Raw genomic sequence first — 14,842 nt, 5'->3', positions numbered from 1 at the left:
GCTAGAGAGGATTTCGAGATTTGGGAGTGCAAGTTCTGAATGAAGAGTCCTCCTATTTATAGGCACGGAAAATCAGCTTACAAGGTAAGCTCTGAAGTCGCTCCACGAATGACGCTGATGGCTAATCAAATGGGTGATTGCACTAATCTCTCTTGGATGAACGTAGACTGCTTTCTTGTACAGGTTCGTGACGTATCTGGACTGTATTGCAAATTTGCTAGCTTCCTTATTGAGAAAACTTCCTTATATACAATATAATATTTCCAATTATGTGGATATCCAGTATTAATTTACTGTGTATCTTGCACTGGATTTCGATTTCCATGTATTATTTATATTTTCAAATTTATTATAACTCGAAAATAAATTCTTATACATGTCTATATTTAATTAATTATGTGCCCAAAAATTTGGGTTCTCACATCCCTCCCTTCTTATTAGAAGTTTCGTCCTCGAAACTTGAGTCGGTTTGACTTTCAAAAAGGTAAGGATATTGCTTGCGCATTTTCTCTTCAAACTCCCAAGTAGTTTTCTCGTTCTGTGTGTTTTGACTATTGCACCTTGACGTAGGGAATGATACGTCGTCTTAGTACTTGGTCCTTGGTGTCCACAATATGAATAAAGACATCTTCATATTTCAGCTCTTCCCCCATGTTACCTTTGATCATTAGCGGTTCAATTTCCATAACATGGCTTTGGTTCGAGGTGTATTTCCTTAGTTTGGACTTGTGAAATATATTGTGGATTCTAGATATATCTGATGGCAATGCTATTTTGTAAGACAATGTGCCAATCTCTCCAGAATTTTGAATAGTCATGCGTACCGAGGTTTCACTTTTTCAGTTTTACTGAATCTAATGATTCCCTTATATACGCTTTTTTACCCCATGTGAATTCCATTGGTCTCCTTTTAAGATCAGACTAACTCTTTTGCTGGGTTTTATGCAGCCTTGAGTCTGTCTTTGATGATGACCTCTTTTCCATTATCTCTTGGATTAGTTCTAGCCCTGTTATGACTGTCTCCTCTATTTCTGTCCGAGTACAGTGGTGATCGATATTTTCGTCCGTAATAGGCTTCAAATGGAGTCATTCCAATATTTCCGTGATAACTGTTATTGTAGGAGAATTCTATCAGGGGTATATGTCTATTTCAATTACTACTGAAGTCTATGGCACACGCCCTTATCAAACTCTCTAGTGTTTGAATCATTCTCTCTGTTTGACTATCATTTTAAGGGTGATAAGCCGTACTAAGAGTAACTTTTGTTTTCATGGCTTTTGAAAGCTCTACCACCGACGTGACACAAATCTTGGATATCTATCCGACATTATGATTGTTGGCACTCCATGTAGCCGCATAATGTTATCCAAGTATAGAGTAGTCAACTTGTCAATATTATAATTCCTTCGAACAAGTGGAAAGTACGTAGATTTTGTGAGTCTATCTTCGATTATCCATATCACGTCTTGACTCTGTATTGAATTCTCATTTCCATTCTGGAATTCTAACTGTTACAGTAATTTTCCATGTCGCTGATGATCGACTTTCACTTGTTGGCATACTTGTCACTTAAATATAAACTCGACGACATCTATTTTTACTCTGTTTTGCCAAAAACTTTTTTTTTTTCAAATCTCTATACATCTTTGTACTGGTGGTATAGATCTGGAATGTTGACTTATGCGCCTCTAACATCACTTCTTATCGAAGATTGTCGATATCTGGCTCATACAATCGTCCTCTCATCCCCAAGATTATGTCTGGGCCCACTTGAAAATTTGACGACTTTATTTCCTTGGCTTGTCCTTTGAACTTCTCTAGTGTCATGTCTCGACTCTGATTTAGCTTGACTGCTTCTAGAAGACATGATTGCACAGAGAGTGATGCTAGGGTTATCTTACCCATGTTTGACTCAAAGTATTGGCTACCTTATTTGCCTTCCTGGCGTGGTAGCTTATTGCCAAGTCACATTCTTTGAGTAACTTTATCCACCGTCCTTGTCCCATTTTTAATTCTTTTTGAATGAACAAATATTTGAGACTTGGTGGTCAGTGAGTGAATATTTCACACTTGACATCGTAGAGATAGTGTCTCCAAATTTTCAAAGCAAAGATCACTGCTGCCAACTCGAGATCGTGAGTATGGTAGTTTTGCTCCTGTGGCTTTAGTTGACTAGCCTCTCTTCCATGAGTACGCCTCTGACATCTTCCTTTGATCCTTGTCCTCAGTAGATAATACTAACATTGGTGTAGATGCTAGCTTCTCCTTTAATGTTTGAAAGCTCTTTAACATCTCTCTCTTCAGTTGAATTCATAGTTCTTTTGTGCGAGTCTCATCAGTGATACGACTACTGAAGAGAAGCCCTCGACGAATTCCCGCTAATAGCCTGGTAATCTAAAGAAGCCTCTAATTTCGGTTCCATTCTTATGTTTCGGCTAATCTAGATTTGCCTCTAATTTCTTAGTTCCACTGATATTCCTGATTTCGATCTCACATGACCTTATTCTGAATGCTGACATTGAGGTGTCTTCTGCTCTGACCTTTAGCTGATGATAGCATGTCCTCAGGTCAAGCTTAGAGAAGATTGTAACTCCTTTACGTTGATCGACAAGACCGTATATTATTGGAAGAAGATACTTATTCCTGATTGCGATCTTATAGAGTTCTCTATAATCTATACACAATCTCATACTTTCATCTTTCTTCCATACAAATAGGACTGCAGCTCCCCAATGAGATGCACTTGACATAATATGCTTTTTGTCTAACAACTCTTAGACTTGTTCTTTTAGCTCCTTGAGTTCATCTGGAGCCATTCGGTACAGTGCATTGGAGATTGGTGCATCATCAAGTACCGAATTTACTCGAAATCTACTTCACCATCCAAGACCATTCCAAGAAGCCTTTCTGGAAAAAAAAACGTCCGAAAATTTTCGTATTACTGGAACATCTTCCAACTTCAGCTCATCTCTTTCTTGCACTTTGTTCACCATTGCTAGGTAAACTTCTTCTCCCGATAGTATGGCTTTCCAAGTCTGGGTAACAGAAAAAAATATATTTTTGTTCCTTGGCATTGCCATGGTACCCGATTTATTCTTGGTTCGGGATTCAGAGTTTGACATTCTTACTCTGGCCATCTACTATTGAACGGCTCTTAGATAACCAATTCGTCCCTAGGATGACGTCGAAATCTACCGAAGTGAGTTGAATCAAGTCGGCACTGAACATACACGAATTGATACTAATTTTATCTTATCTTGAAATTACCCCAATTATTATCTCAAAACTCAAAACCCATATAGAATAATGAAACTTATCTCAATATCGATCTATATGTTATTGACTAAATCCCGAAAATTATAACCTAATTGTTACCTCAAATAATCGTTCTTTTACTAAATCTTACTTTCATCAAGACCATGAGCCTATTACGCTCTAACACAAAAGAGTTCATTGAATGTCATTCTCTTTGAATCATTCTTAGTACCACAAAATTCAAAACTTATTGTACTATACTTCTCTTGATACCCATCAATATCTCATAACTTATTTTATTTAAGTAAGGTCGTAGTCTACTTGTTATCCCAAAATAATATGAATTCCTTACCGTGAAGATATTCTCTCACAAGATATTACAGGTCCTACATATTTAAAGTTAGCGCTTAGCATTCTTAATAACCCAAACATATTGCTCGCACAATTAACTATCGACACAAAATCAACTTCTATAGTACAGTACCCAAAACTTATGATATGATCCTTATATCAACTTTTCTCATATTCATAAATAACTTATCATCCTCGAGTCAATTTTTTTTTCTTAAATCAGAAGCTTAAATTAACTTATCTCTGATAGGTATATTCCCAAAAATAAATACAAATACTAATTGTCCTCATAATACAATTCCAAAAATTTCGACAAGTAGTTCAAGAAGCACGTTGAACGGGATTTTTCGAGAAATTTTTCAAAAATAGAAAGTCTGGACATTGACCCATGGATAGAAAAAATACGTCGAGAGGATTCTAAAACAGTCGACGGAATTAAATTCTGAGTTTATAACGAAAAGTTAGAAGTTCTGTGAAACTTTCCTAAAATAGCAAAAACGCGAGTTCAGAGGTCTAAACAAAGATTTTCACGTTTTCGAACTACGCCTCACGACGAAGTCGGAATAGACTGTATCGTCGCTTTGCCAAAGTCTGACCGATTTTTTTTTTCCCAACTGGATTATGAACCTGGCGGCTCTGATACCACTTAAATGTCACGCCCCGAGACCGGGGTTAGTCGACACCGGCGTTGTTCAACAATCACATAATCGCCAAACAACAAGCCTCGTAGTTCAGTATAAACCAAAACCAGTCTATTTCATAATTAACTCAAAATAATCTTGTCTTAAAGTGATAAATTCCAAAACGAAATAAAATGTGCGGAAGCGATATACAACTTGAATCGAAACTTAGGAAGAACATAAGTGAGAAATCTTCATATCTCGAAACTTCATCTCCAACTCCAAAACACGTCTTATTCATCCTTGTCTACTTGATCTTCATTCTCATCTGGGGAGAAATGTAAGGGGTGAGTGTTTGGGAAACACTCAGCAAGTGGGGGCCGATCGATTACCACAAATACATATAAATATAATTTAAAACCCATATTGCAACTGATTTTTTTCAAAACATAGTATCTCATATCAGATCAGAATCGGAATTGAAATGCGAAACAAAGATTATCAGACAATTCAGAACAGAACGAATCAGAACAAATGAAAACACTGTTATTCATCTCGTTATCCATGGTCAAATTGTCCCCAATATGTTAGTCCTCTAAGGGGTGAGGCCAAAACACAGTTTTATACCCACTGATGGGGGCCGAAACACAGTTTTATACCCACTGATGAGGGCCGAAACACAGTTTTATACCCACTGATGGGGGCCGAAACACAGTTTTATACCCACTGATGAGGGCCATATATAATTTACAATCGTCGTTCCATATCCCACTCGAATCATAACAGTGAACCACAAAAATCAGATGTATCAAACAACATTTATCGGAATTTTTGAATGAACTCAGCAGAATCGAAGAACATTGTAAATAGAAGAACATATCGTACATCGATCGAGATTTTATAAAATGTATAATAGCATTTAACGAATGTCACGAAATACTTATACAAAGTTTAAGTTACAAAGAAATACATAGCAAAAGCCCACTTACAATATTCTGACTGCTCAAGGAAACGTGAATGGTGAGATTGCGGCAGAGCTTCGCTACTTGAGGATGAAATCTTCGAAAATACGGTGATGCTAGAGAGGATTTCGAGATTTGGGAGTGCAAGTTCTGAATGAAGAGTCCTCCTATTTATAGGCACGGAAAATCAGCTTACAAGGTAAGCTCTGAAGTCGCTCCACGAATGACGCTGATGGCTAATCAAATGGGTGATTGCACTAATCTCTCTTGGATGAACGTAGACTGCTTCCTTGTACAGGTTCGTGACGTATCTGGACTGTATTGCAAATTTGCTAGCTTCCTTATTGAGAAAACTTCCTTATATACAATATAATATTTCCAATTATGTGGATATCCAGTATTAATTTACTGTGTATCTTGCACTGGATTTCGATTTCCATGTATTATTTATATTTTCAAATTTATTATAACTCGAAAATAAATTCTTATACATGTCTATATTTAATTAATTATGTGCCCAAAAATTTGGGTTCTCACAGAATGCATAATTGAAAGTTGAATTAATATATTCATATTCATCATTAAATTCTACTATTTAATTTTAATAGATTTAACATGTTTATCCACTAAAAATATTGAAATAATTGTTTATACAATTTAATTAAAATATTTAAAATACATCATTTTCTGATTCCGAATAAATATCACATTATTATTACGTGACAATGATAAATAAATTATTATTTTTAGTTTATCATCATAGTGTTTACCTCAATAAACACATTTTCGAATGTAGGATGTTAAATTTAATATTAAAATTGGATAATTATAGTATTGATTCTAACATTCTTTTTTATTCTTCTCAATATATTATTTTTTCTCTCTTAAAATATATTAATCTATTTATTATTGTATACAAAGTATAATAATTATTTGGTTAATTGATCACATTTAAGATTAGATGTTTAGAAACAATTCTAATATATCTTTAAAGTCCAATAGATGATGAAATTAAATTTAAAATCAAGAGAAAAATTAAGAAAATGTAGAACACTATAGTGCACGAACTTTCGCTTTGTACAATGATAAAACATAAGGTGAGATCAAGTGAGATACTTATATATAATATATATGAGTCTCATTCAACGTAGCCCATTATAATATTTTTATTAACCCACATTGTCCTTCGTTTTTACTTCACTAACTTCGCAGTGTGACTCATTCAAGCATTAACTTTTTATTATTTAAGTACATAGTGGCCTCTACTCTCACCAATTTCAATCTTTAGAAGTCGGTATTAGTAGTTTATATGTAACAAATAATTATTTAGTTTTTATTTTCTGTCTTTTGATTAATTGTATAATTTTTTATGTTCTACCTAATTCATTTTTAGAATTTTTATAATCATGATTAGAAGTGTTGCAAGCATATAATATAAAATTAATATATTTTAAAATGTTAGTATTGAATTGTCGAATAAATATATTTAAGAACTTTTAAAAAAACAATATACATCATAATTCAAATTTAAAAATTAACATACAAATAAAGAATTATGATGAATATCTTATAAAATAAATGGTGTTAGCCCAAAAAGATTAATATGATTATTGTAAATGAATTTTTCTTAATTAATTAGAAAATTTTCAGCAAATGCGCTGAATTAATTAGAATGTTTTCAACATAGTATGTCGATAAATGTTTTTCCATATGAGTTAGTGATTGAGTTCTTATGAACATTTTAAAAAAATATCTATAGTTACAGTAACGATGTTTTATAATTTAAAATATTAAATGAAACAGATTATTAAGATAAAAAATTAATTAGGAAATTTAAAAATATGTGATTACTCAATTAGTTTAATTGACACACTCTTTAGTTTGCTGATTTAATAGATGTTAAATTCACAATCACTGACTTTGACAATAATTCTTGTAGAATAAAATACAATTATAATAAATTACTTGACAGTATATGTAATAAAATTTTGTATATTTCATATATGCTTGATTTATTTCATTTATAAGGTTGAAATTTTATATATTATGATATAAGATTTGTTATACATATTAACATCGATAAATTAACTAAATATTTATATATTAATTTTCGATACCATATAATTTTGGTTTCACCCCAGACTTTTGTGTTTCGTTTGTTTGAATTTATTGTTCTCTATTTACCAACACCCATAATATGTCAAACATGAAAGTGAATATTAATCTAAAGAGATGATAATATTTATATATTGTAAAAAAAACATATTTACCCCTCGCGATACTGATAAAACTAAATAAAAAATATTATGTTGACAAACATATTGTCAGGAATCCAAAAATACAAATCAAATGTCAATTTTGAGTGTGCCAAAATATTTCAACAACCCACAATTTTTGGACAAGATAGTAACATCACAATTTTGAAATCAAAATAATATTTTCCATTTTATATCAAGAAATCATGATTGAAAATCGATAATATTATAAATATAGATATTTAATATAAACTCATGCGAGTTTATTTAGGCCCACCTTTAAATGAGTCGACAAAATTTCAATCTAACTTACTTAAATTGTTTGGCGGTGCAGGCCAACCCGACATACCCAATCCAAATCGACGACTCAAATCACAACGATCTTTTACCGTTTTTTATTTTAATAATTTATAAATATAAACCAAAAAAAAAAAATATTCGATTACAAAAAAAATTTAATTTAAACAAATAAATTTTAGCAAACTGTCACATGAGGACATGAAAAAAATTAATATGACACCAAAGAAAATTCACCATTTGATAATGAGTTATTTCTAAACTTTAATTAATTTAATTTACACAATGAAAAGATAAATAAAAAATCTAAATCATTGGATTAAAAATAACTAATTATAATGTGGGTAGGCATAAAAAAAACCAAAAACTAATTTGCATAATGAAAAGATATCATTGGATAAAAAAAAACATAATATAATGTGGGTAGACATAAAAAATTAAATACTAATAATCACACATATTTAAAGTAAACAAATAATGTAAAACAATCAATTAATAATGAGAAAAAAATAAATTCATATATAAAGTCATATATTTATATAGATGATAATAATAATAATAATAATAATAATAATAATAATATATGTAATTAATGCTGCTTAAACGTTCTCCGTAGTTTTATTGACCAACGCAACCTGTTGGAAGATTTAGGCAATATTTTTTAGGCATCTATGAGTGATATTTATCAAATATATTAGCCATCTTTTCAAAAAATCTCTTTTGCCCACAAAGATTATAACTGAAAACAAAAGGAAAGAAAATAATTAATAATCACTTATTAGGATCTTAGACCAAAAAGTGAATTAAGGTTGCATCATTTGAAATATAATATAATATATATACAAGCTACATTTAGCAGGTAATATTATAATTTGAATAATGTTAACCAACCAACGGCATTTTTTTAAAAAAATACAATAATAATAATAACAACAAAAATTTAATTTATTAAAAATATTATTTTTTAGTCAAATAATAATAAATCACAAAGTTCAATTAATTTAACGGGAAAGGGTTCGGAATCCCAGCCACCCACCTGTGTGGCCAATTACCCAAATCGACTCTTTGTTTGAAGTCAACAAATTACACATACAGAGAGATACGAAGGGGAAGAAGGGTGGTGGGGATGGGGGAAGCCGGAGGCAGATCTTAGAATAGCGAAATCAAACAAAAGGGCATCCTTCTTGATTCTTGCCGCTCTACAATACTTTCTTCTCAACATACCTTTACTGCAGAGGTGATTGCCACTCCCTTTCGTTGTATGCACATATATTTACCACTCTGCAAATCTCGCCTCTCCAATTGTGCCGGTTTCGTGAAAAACTCGTGCAGAAAACTAAGGGATACACGGAGGCCACTGTGTGTTTGCTTGTCTTCCGTGTGAAAGAAAAAAGAAAAAGAAAATGCTGGAATTGAGAGATGGGAGCTGCTATCCCAAGGAGGTAGTGGGGGTAGATATTGGCTTGGCTTGTGTCGACGGTGTTATTGCAATTATTGCCTTCTATCAGGTAATTCTTACATTTTTTCTGATTCTTTTGGTTTGATGATCACGAGACTTGATGGGCTTTTCTTGTAGCATCTCCATCTTGTTATTGTGGAAAAGCGCGTCGCTGGGACTCTAAAGTGTCTTTGACATATTTTTTTAGAAAAAAATTATGCTATCATCGGTTTCCTTTTCTTTTTTGTGTTTGTTGTCTATATTTATATTAGTGTTTTGGTTTTATACTTAGTGCTGGTAAAGGGGACGGTTTAAAATATTTTCTTGAAATTTAGTTTGGCTATTATTGTGGCAAGTTATTGCATAATTGGAGCAACTCTAGGCTTCTTTTTAAGCAATCAGACATGTCAATCCAATTTAGCAGCTGAGGATTAAGGTTTGTGAATTCGAAATATAATTTCTTTTAAATTTGTACAGGATTTCTGTCAAATCCAATTTAAAAGCTCAGTTTCAGCATGAGATGTTTTTTGCTTTTTTTGATAATGCATAAATGGATTGCTTGAATATTTTCCTGAGGTTGTGAACCTTAAAATATTGAGGTGAAAGATTTATCTAGGTTTTTTTAGTTAGAGATCATTATTTTCTTGTACGAGTAATGATTCTCCGTGAAGCAAATTTTTTTGCATGAAATCACTGATGCAATTCCATTTATAGTCACTGCAAATTACATGAAATTGCTAGCTGTTCTTGTTGGATGGTGAGTTCTGAGGTCTTGAATGTGAATGACACACCAAAACTGACAACTTTGTCATGCAGCTAGTTGATGAGTATTGACATAGTTGCTCAACACGTTATTCTTGCCAAAATTTGATGATGTTACCGTCACATTGTAAAATATGCCTATTGTGTTAGCAACGTGATTAATGAGGGCACAGGTGGAAACATTTAAATTTAATTTCTTGTGGTAAGACTTTTGTTATTATCGGTATTTATTTGCTATTTGTTTGCAACATATTAAATAAAGTGTTTTTGGTTTTACGGTTGCAAGCTCCTGAAGATTTATATGACGTTGAATATTCTTTTGCTATATTTACTTTTGGTTTCTGCCTTTTAAACTTCTCTATCAACAAGAGTGATGTTTTTTCAGCATTCAAATGAAATGATAAACTTCAGTATTGATTTTTGATTGGTTATTCCTTATCCATTGTTCCAGATGATAAGAATTCATTTAAGGAATTCACATCTTGGGTGGACCCGCCAAAAGGTATGCAGTTACTTCACTTTTATAAACCCCTTAGTTACAAATCCTTTTGGCAATAACATGCAATTTGTATACGCTACCACAATAAATGGTTTCTCTAAGTTACCGGGTACCATGTGCTAAAAGGGAATCGGTAATCTTGTTTTACTTTGTCAATGCTTTACTCAATCACTTCACTTTTATCACAATCACCTCAGTGATTGTCTGCTCCTTAACTACAAACTCTCATTGTTCAATGTTATGTGGTTGCAACCCTATACCCTGTTTTTCTGATGCTGAATGCTAATTTTTTTTTGCGTTGTGGTTGAGATATTGGGATATGATCTAAGGTTTCATGGCGCAAAATTAGCTGAACTTTTGTTTTGTTCGAGTCTCTCTGATATTTTTTTTCAATATCAGGTCTTTCATCTACTTATCGGAACATCAAATTTTGGTGAGAATTACTGGTTTTTTTTATTGTTGTTATTTCAGAGGCCTTTGCTTTATTAGATTCTATATTAGCTCTTTGATTGCGGTAATCTGTTTGCTTTTTCATTAGTCCTCATTGACAATGTACTGTAAGATATCTAGGTCCCCTTTTATTTCTGTCGCAGTTCTATGGCCTTGATGTGGTTTTCTTTAAAAAGTTGTGACAAGTCAAAAATGAATTATGTCGAACTTGTAACAGCAACCAGACCACTACTTGCTTGGAGTTCCCTCGACGATAACATTTTTATGTTACTGCCTGCGATGATCATGGTTTTCATTGGATTCTACTCATGTCTTATTATAGATTTACTTCATTTGCTTTTGCTTTGTTGTTGACTACGAGTTTTCAAGTAGCTTTCCTGTTTGGCCTTTTTTTGCTAAATTGAATTGGAAATTATTCGGCAGGTTATTTGCTTTATTTTGGGTTAACTCCCCTCGCTGCTTGTAAGGACTGGCTTTTCTGGTCACAGTCTTGTGGTTTCATTATCATGGGTATGCAGGTTACAACTTACAAGGCTGTTATTTGGATTCTAAATTTTTACATGTCCGTGGTTACCCTATGTGGATATTTGACCCAGAGATATTATTTGTTTGCAGCTTTTCCCAAAATTTTGTTTGTTGCGGCATTTCTTCTACTCTTGTCATTTTGGTAATTTCTTTTTCGAGGGAATGTATATAATAGTGTCTGATACATACATAATCTGGCGTTTTGCTCTTGCATGCGTGATTAATGCAGTGTCTATATAAAAAAAGACAAGTGTCATATTAAATATGTTTTTCATGATTTCCCATGTGCTTCTGTTTTTAATCATATATGCAATACATTAAGTTGAATTATGTTTATCTCAAAGGGTAAATCTCACATTTGCACAAAAACCTAGCTTTTTTAATACGCTGACCAATCATTATTGTCTTAGTAAATGAAGAGTTTGCATTTCACTACAGATCGGTCTTAATTGAAACTTGTGACTTACAGGGTGGACCTTTGCCATCAAACAAATGATGATGAAGAAGATGAAGAATGTAGCTCCAGAGAAGCACTGCTGGAGAAGATCAGTAAAACTGATTATAGTGCCAGTAGTTGCTGCAATTTTTGCACCTTTCGCTTTATTGAAATAGGAAGTCGGCAAAAAGTTGTGATTCTGGTACAGATGCAGTTTTTCGCTTGTGTTACCCGTCATTTTTCAAGAAAAACTCTTTGGTATTAATATTTTGTCCTATCCAATAACAAATTTCCACCAGGTTACTGTTTTAGTCACTGCAATTATGGTTGCATCTTCGTTGCTGATATGGATTGGGATGGGAAAGAATCCTATTGACGCCGTAGTTGTGGCTCAGGCATGTATGCCTTTTCATCTTTGTTATCCTCTCTTACTTGTACTGATTAATTAGACTATGTTATACTCCTCTCTTGCTCTTATTATGATGCTGATTGTAAAGAATTGCTTGCATCTCAAGTAAAATGATCATTCTGTTCCCTGTACATAAGCGGAAAAAAAAGAAGAAGGGGAGGGGGGTCGGTCATGGGATCTAAAGGGGGCGTTTATGAGAAGTTTTTGAAACTTTATATTTAATTTTTCTAAAACCTGAAGTCTTGTACCTCCTCTCTGTCTTATGTTGTGACTGTCCTTTGGTTTTATTTCTTCCAAATTTTATTTCTGGACAAGTTTAACAGAAATGATCTCCTGAGGCTGCCCTGTACTGAACACTGGCATCGTACTGTGCTAGCTTGATTGATTATTTCGTTTGAAAGTAGATTCTCACAGAGACTAGTTTCGTATCTGTTTCTGTTGTTAATGTTTAAATGGAAATATAACACGTTTCTATCTCTCTTTCTTTGGGAATCAAGGATTGACAAATGGAGATTTGTAAACATCTTGCAGGTGTATGTAGATCTCATTTCCATATCAGTTCTTTTACTGGGAATTGCCTTGGCATGCTATGGTAAGCACCTATAGTACCAACCTTTAGTTTTCACATTTGTCTTTTCTTTCTGAAAGTTCTAGAGATAATATGGATAGTAATTTTTTATATACCTTATGATATAATATATTAAAAATTAGCTAATACAAGCATAATTCAAAAGCCTCTTTTTTACAGGTTGGGGAAATTGGGCTCAGCGGGATAAATGGAATCCATACATTTGAAGTTGTTATGCTGCAAATCTCATATTTGTGGATCATTATTTTGTACTATGATTTTTTCTTAAAATTTAATGTATTTATTTCTTGAGAGGAAGAAGAGGGAGGAGGGATGGAGAAGACATTTCAAGTATCTGATTAATAAAATTAGTGGTCCGTGTAACTTGACTATTTTTAAAACACCTGAGCATACTTCTTCACCATACAAAAACAATTTCTTGTTTTTCTTTTTACGTTATATGTTTACTGCATGTAACCCTCTCTCTCCCTCCTCTCTCTCTATATATATAAATTGTATTTTCATTAGACATCTTTGGTGTGTAGGGCTTGTATTGTTCCTGAAAATGAGAAAAGTGAGATCTGAACGGTCTTCATCAGAAATGTGGAAGGTAGCTACTCAAATCTTATTCACAAACTAGCAATAGGTTCGCCATGCTAATAAATATCCTTTTGTACATGTGGAATTTTGAGAAAGTTGTGACTTGAAATGTAATTGGAGTAAAAGTTATTTGAATGAGAATTTTCTTATTGTTTTGAATGCCCTAATTATTTTTTATGAATGAACCAATAGCTTGATTATGTATCCATTCATTTGTATCTTTGTGATGATTTTAGTGACAATCCAATTGTTTTCTCATAATATTTTGTTACACTCTTCTACATACAGGTTGCTGGTTTGGCCATTGTATGTGTTGTCAGTTTTACATCGAGTGCTTCTGTTGCTCTTGCTACAAATATTCCTGTAAGTTCTTTTTAGTTGTTGCGTTCATATTTCTAAGTTAATTTTTGTGAAGGTAGCATTCTATGTACTGCAGCTGTTGTATCACTGGCATGGGAAACAGATGGATGGCCTCTATACAGCTCTTCTGCAGGTTTTGTATTATTTCATAGGTAAAGGTTTTAATTTCTTCGTTCCAAAAGTTATGACTAACTGGATCTTGGTAGCGCAAGGAATAAATGTTGGAACATATCTTGGCATCTGTTTATGTTATAGCAAGTAATATTTAAAAATTTGAGAACAAGAATGATATTTAGATGATAAATGTAATAATTTCATTTCATGCTTTTGTTACTTCCACTCAAATTTATGTCTCTTGTTTTTTCGATTCACTTTCTTGACATTCTGTATTCCAGGTTCATCAGTGCCCTCAGCCTTCATCCTATTTGAGATGAGAGAGCTACCACCTCCGCTCACTACTAAAGAACAAGAGGAATCGAGAACGTTGGCTTTTATTAGTGATGGTTCAGTGACGACCCACCCACAACACTGGATTACTTCGACAATTGTGCAGAATCAGGTTCTGATAATGACTTAATTATGGCTTCTTTATGTGTTGTGTTATGTTAGATGGAATGATATTTCGGCGAATTGTGCTCAACACGGTTGGAACTTTTTACCAATGCAGGTTTCTAGAGCAAGCCCCATATGAAAACAAACATTTCATCACGCCTCGACTCACGAATAACTTCTCATCATACAGTAAAATGTGGAGAGAAATATAGAGGAGAGAACCAGTATGACAGGTTAACTTAACAAAGAAACCGGATTTGAAAGGGCACTGGGCAGTACATACCCTTTGATCTTATCCCCTGTAGATTTGGCTATGATTACTGAAACTAACTAGTTCGTGTATAAGCTGTTTACTGTCTCTTGGTCAAGTTTATCCATTTATTCTGAATTTTCAATTTCCAGGTTAGAAGGCTAAGTGCTCTGCGCCGTTACATATTTCATTACCATATTTTTAATGATACGCTTGAGAACTTAATCAAGAATTCAAAATTTGAATTTTATT

The 14,842-nt window shown here is 33.1% G+C and overlaps 1 protein-coding gene across 3 annotated transcripts; it reads left to right on the top strand.

Annotated features, from left to right (window-relative positions):
• The first annotated feature begins 8,753 nt into the window (after window positions 1–8,753).
• On the top strand, window positions 8,754–14,735 carry LOC140812268 (tobamovirus multiplication protein 1-like). 3 transcript variants are annotated; one of them, XM_073170496.1, is made up of 14 exons: window positions 8,764–8,978; window positions 9,074–9,249; window positions 10,393–10,443; window positions 10,840–10,873; window positions 11,314–11,400; window positions 11,506–11,557; window positions 11,885–12,053; window positions 12,151–12,246; window positions 12,792–12,852; window positions 13,374–13,438; window positions 13,717–13,791; window positions 13,865–13,940; window positions 14,184–14,347; window positions 14,456–14,735. In XM_073170496.1, exons 2-14 carry the CDS (start codon window positions 9,145–9,147, stop codon window positions 14,477–14,479), a joined length of 1,059 nt encoding a protein of 352 aa, XP_073026597.1. In that variant the 5' UTR covers window positions 8,764–8,978; window positions 9,074–9,144; the 3' UTR covers window positions 14,480–14,735. The 3 variants fall into 3 exon arrangements, with proteins under 3 accessions (XP_073026601.1, XP_073026600.1, XP_073026597.1); XM_073170499.1 differs by having other exon boundaries at window positions 8,757–9,249; window positions 13,892–13,940; XM_073170500.1 differs by lacking the exons at window positions 13,374–13,438; window positions 13,865–13,940 and having other exon boundaries at window positions 8,754–9,249.
• The last annotated feature ends 107 nt before the right edge of the window (window positions 14,736–14,842 follow it).

Source organism: Primulina eburnea, chromosome 14 (genome assembly GCF_022965805.1).
Source record: "Primulina eburnea isolate SZY01 chromosome 14, ASM2296580v1, whole genome shotgun sequence".
NCBI classification, from domain to species: Eukaryota; Viridiplantae; Streptophyta; class Magnoliopsida; order Lamiales; family Gesneriaceae; genus Primulina; species Primulina eburnea.
Note: the sequence above shows the minus strand (reverse complement) of the source record. Positions and strands in the feature narration are given on the sequence as shown.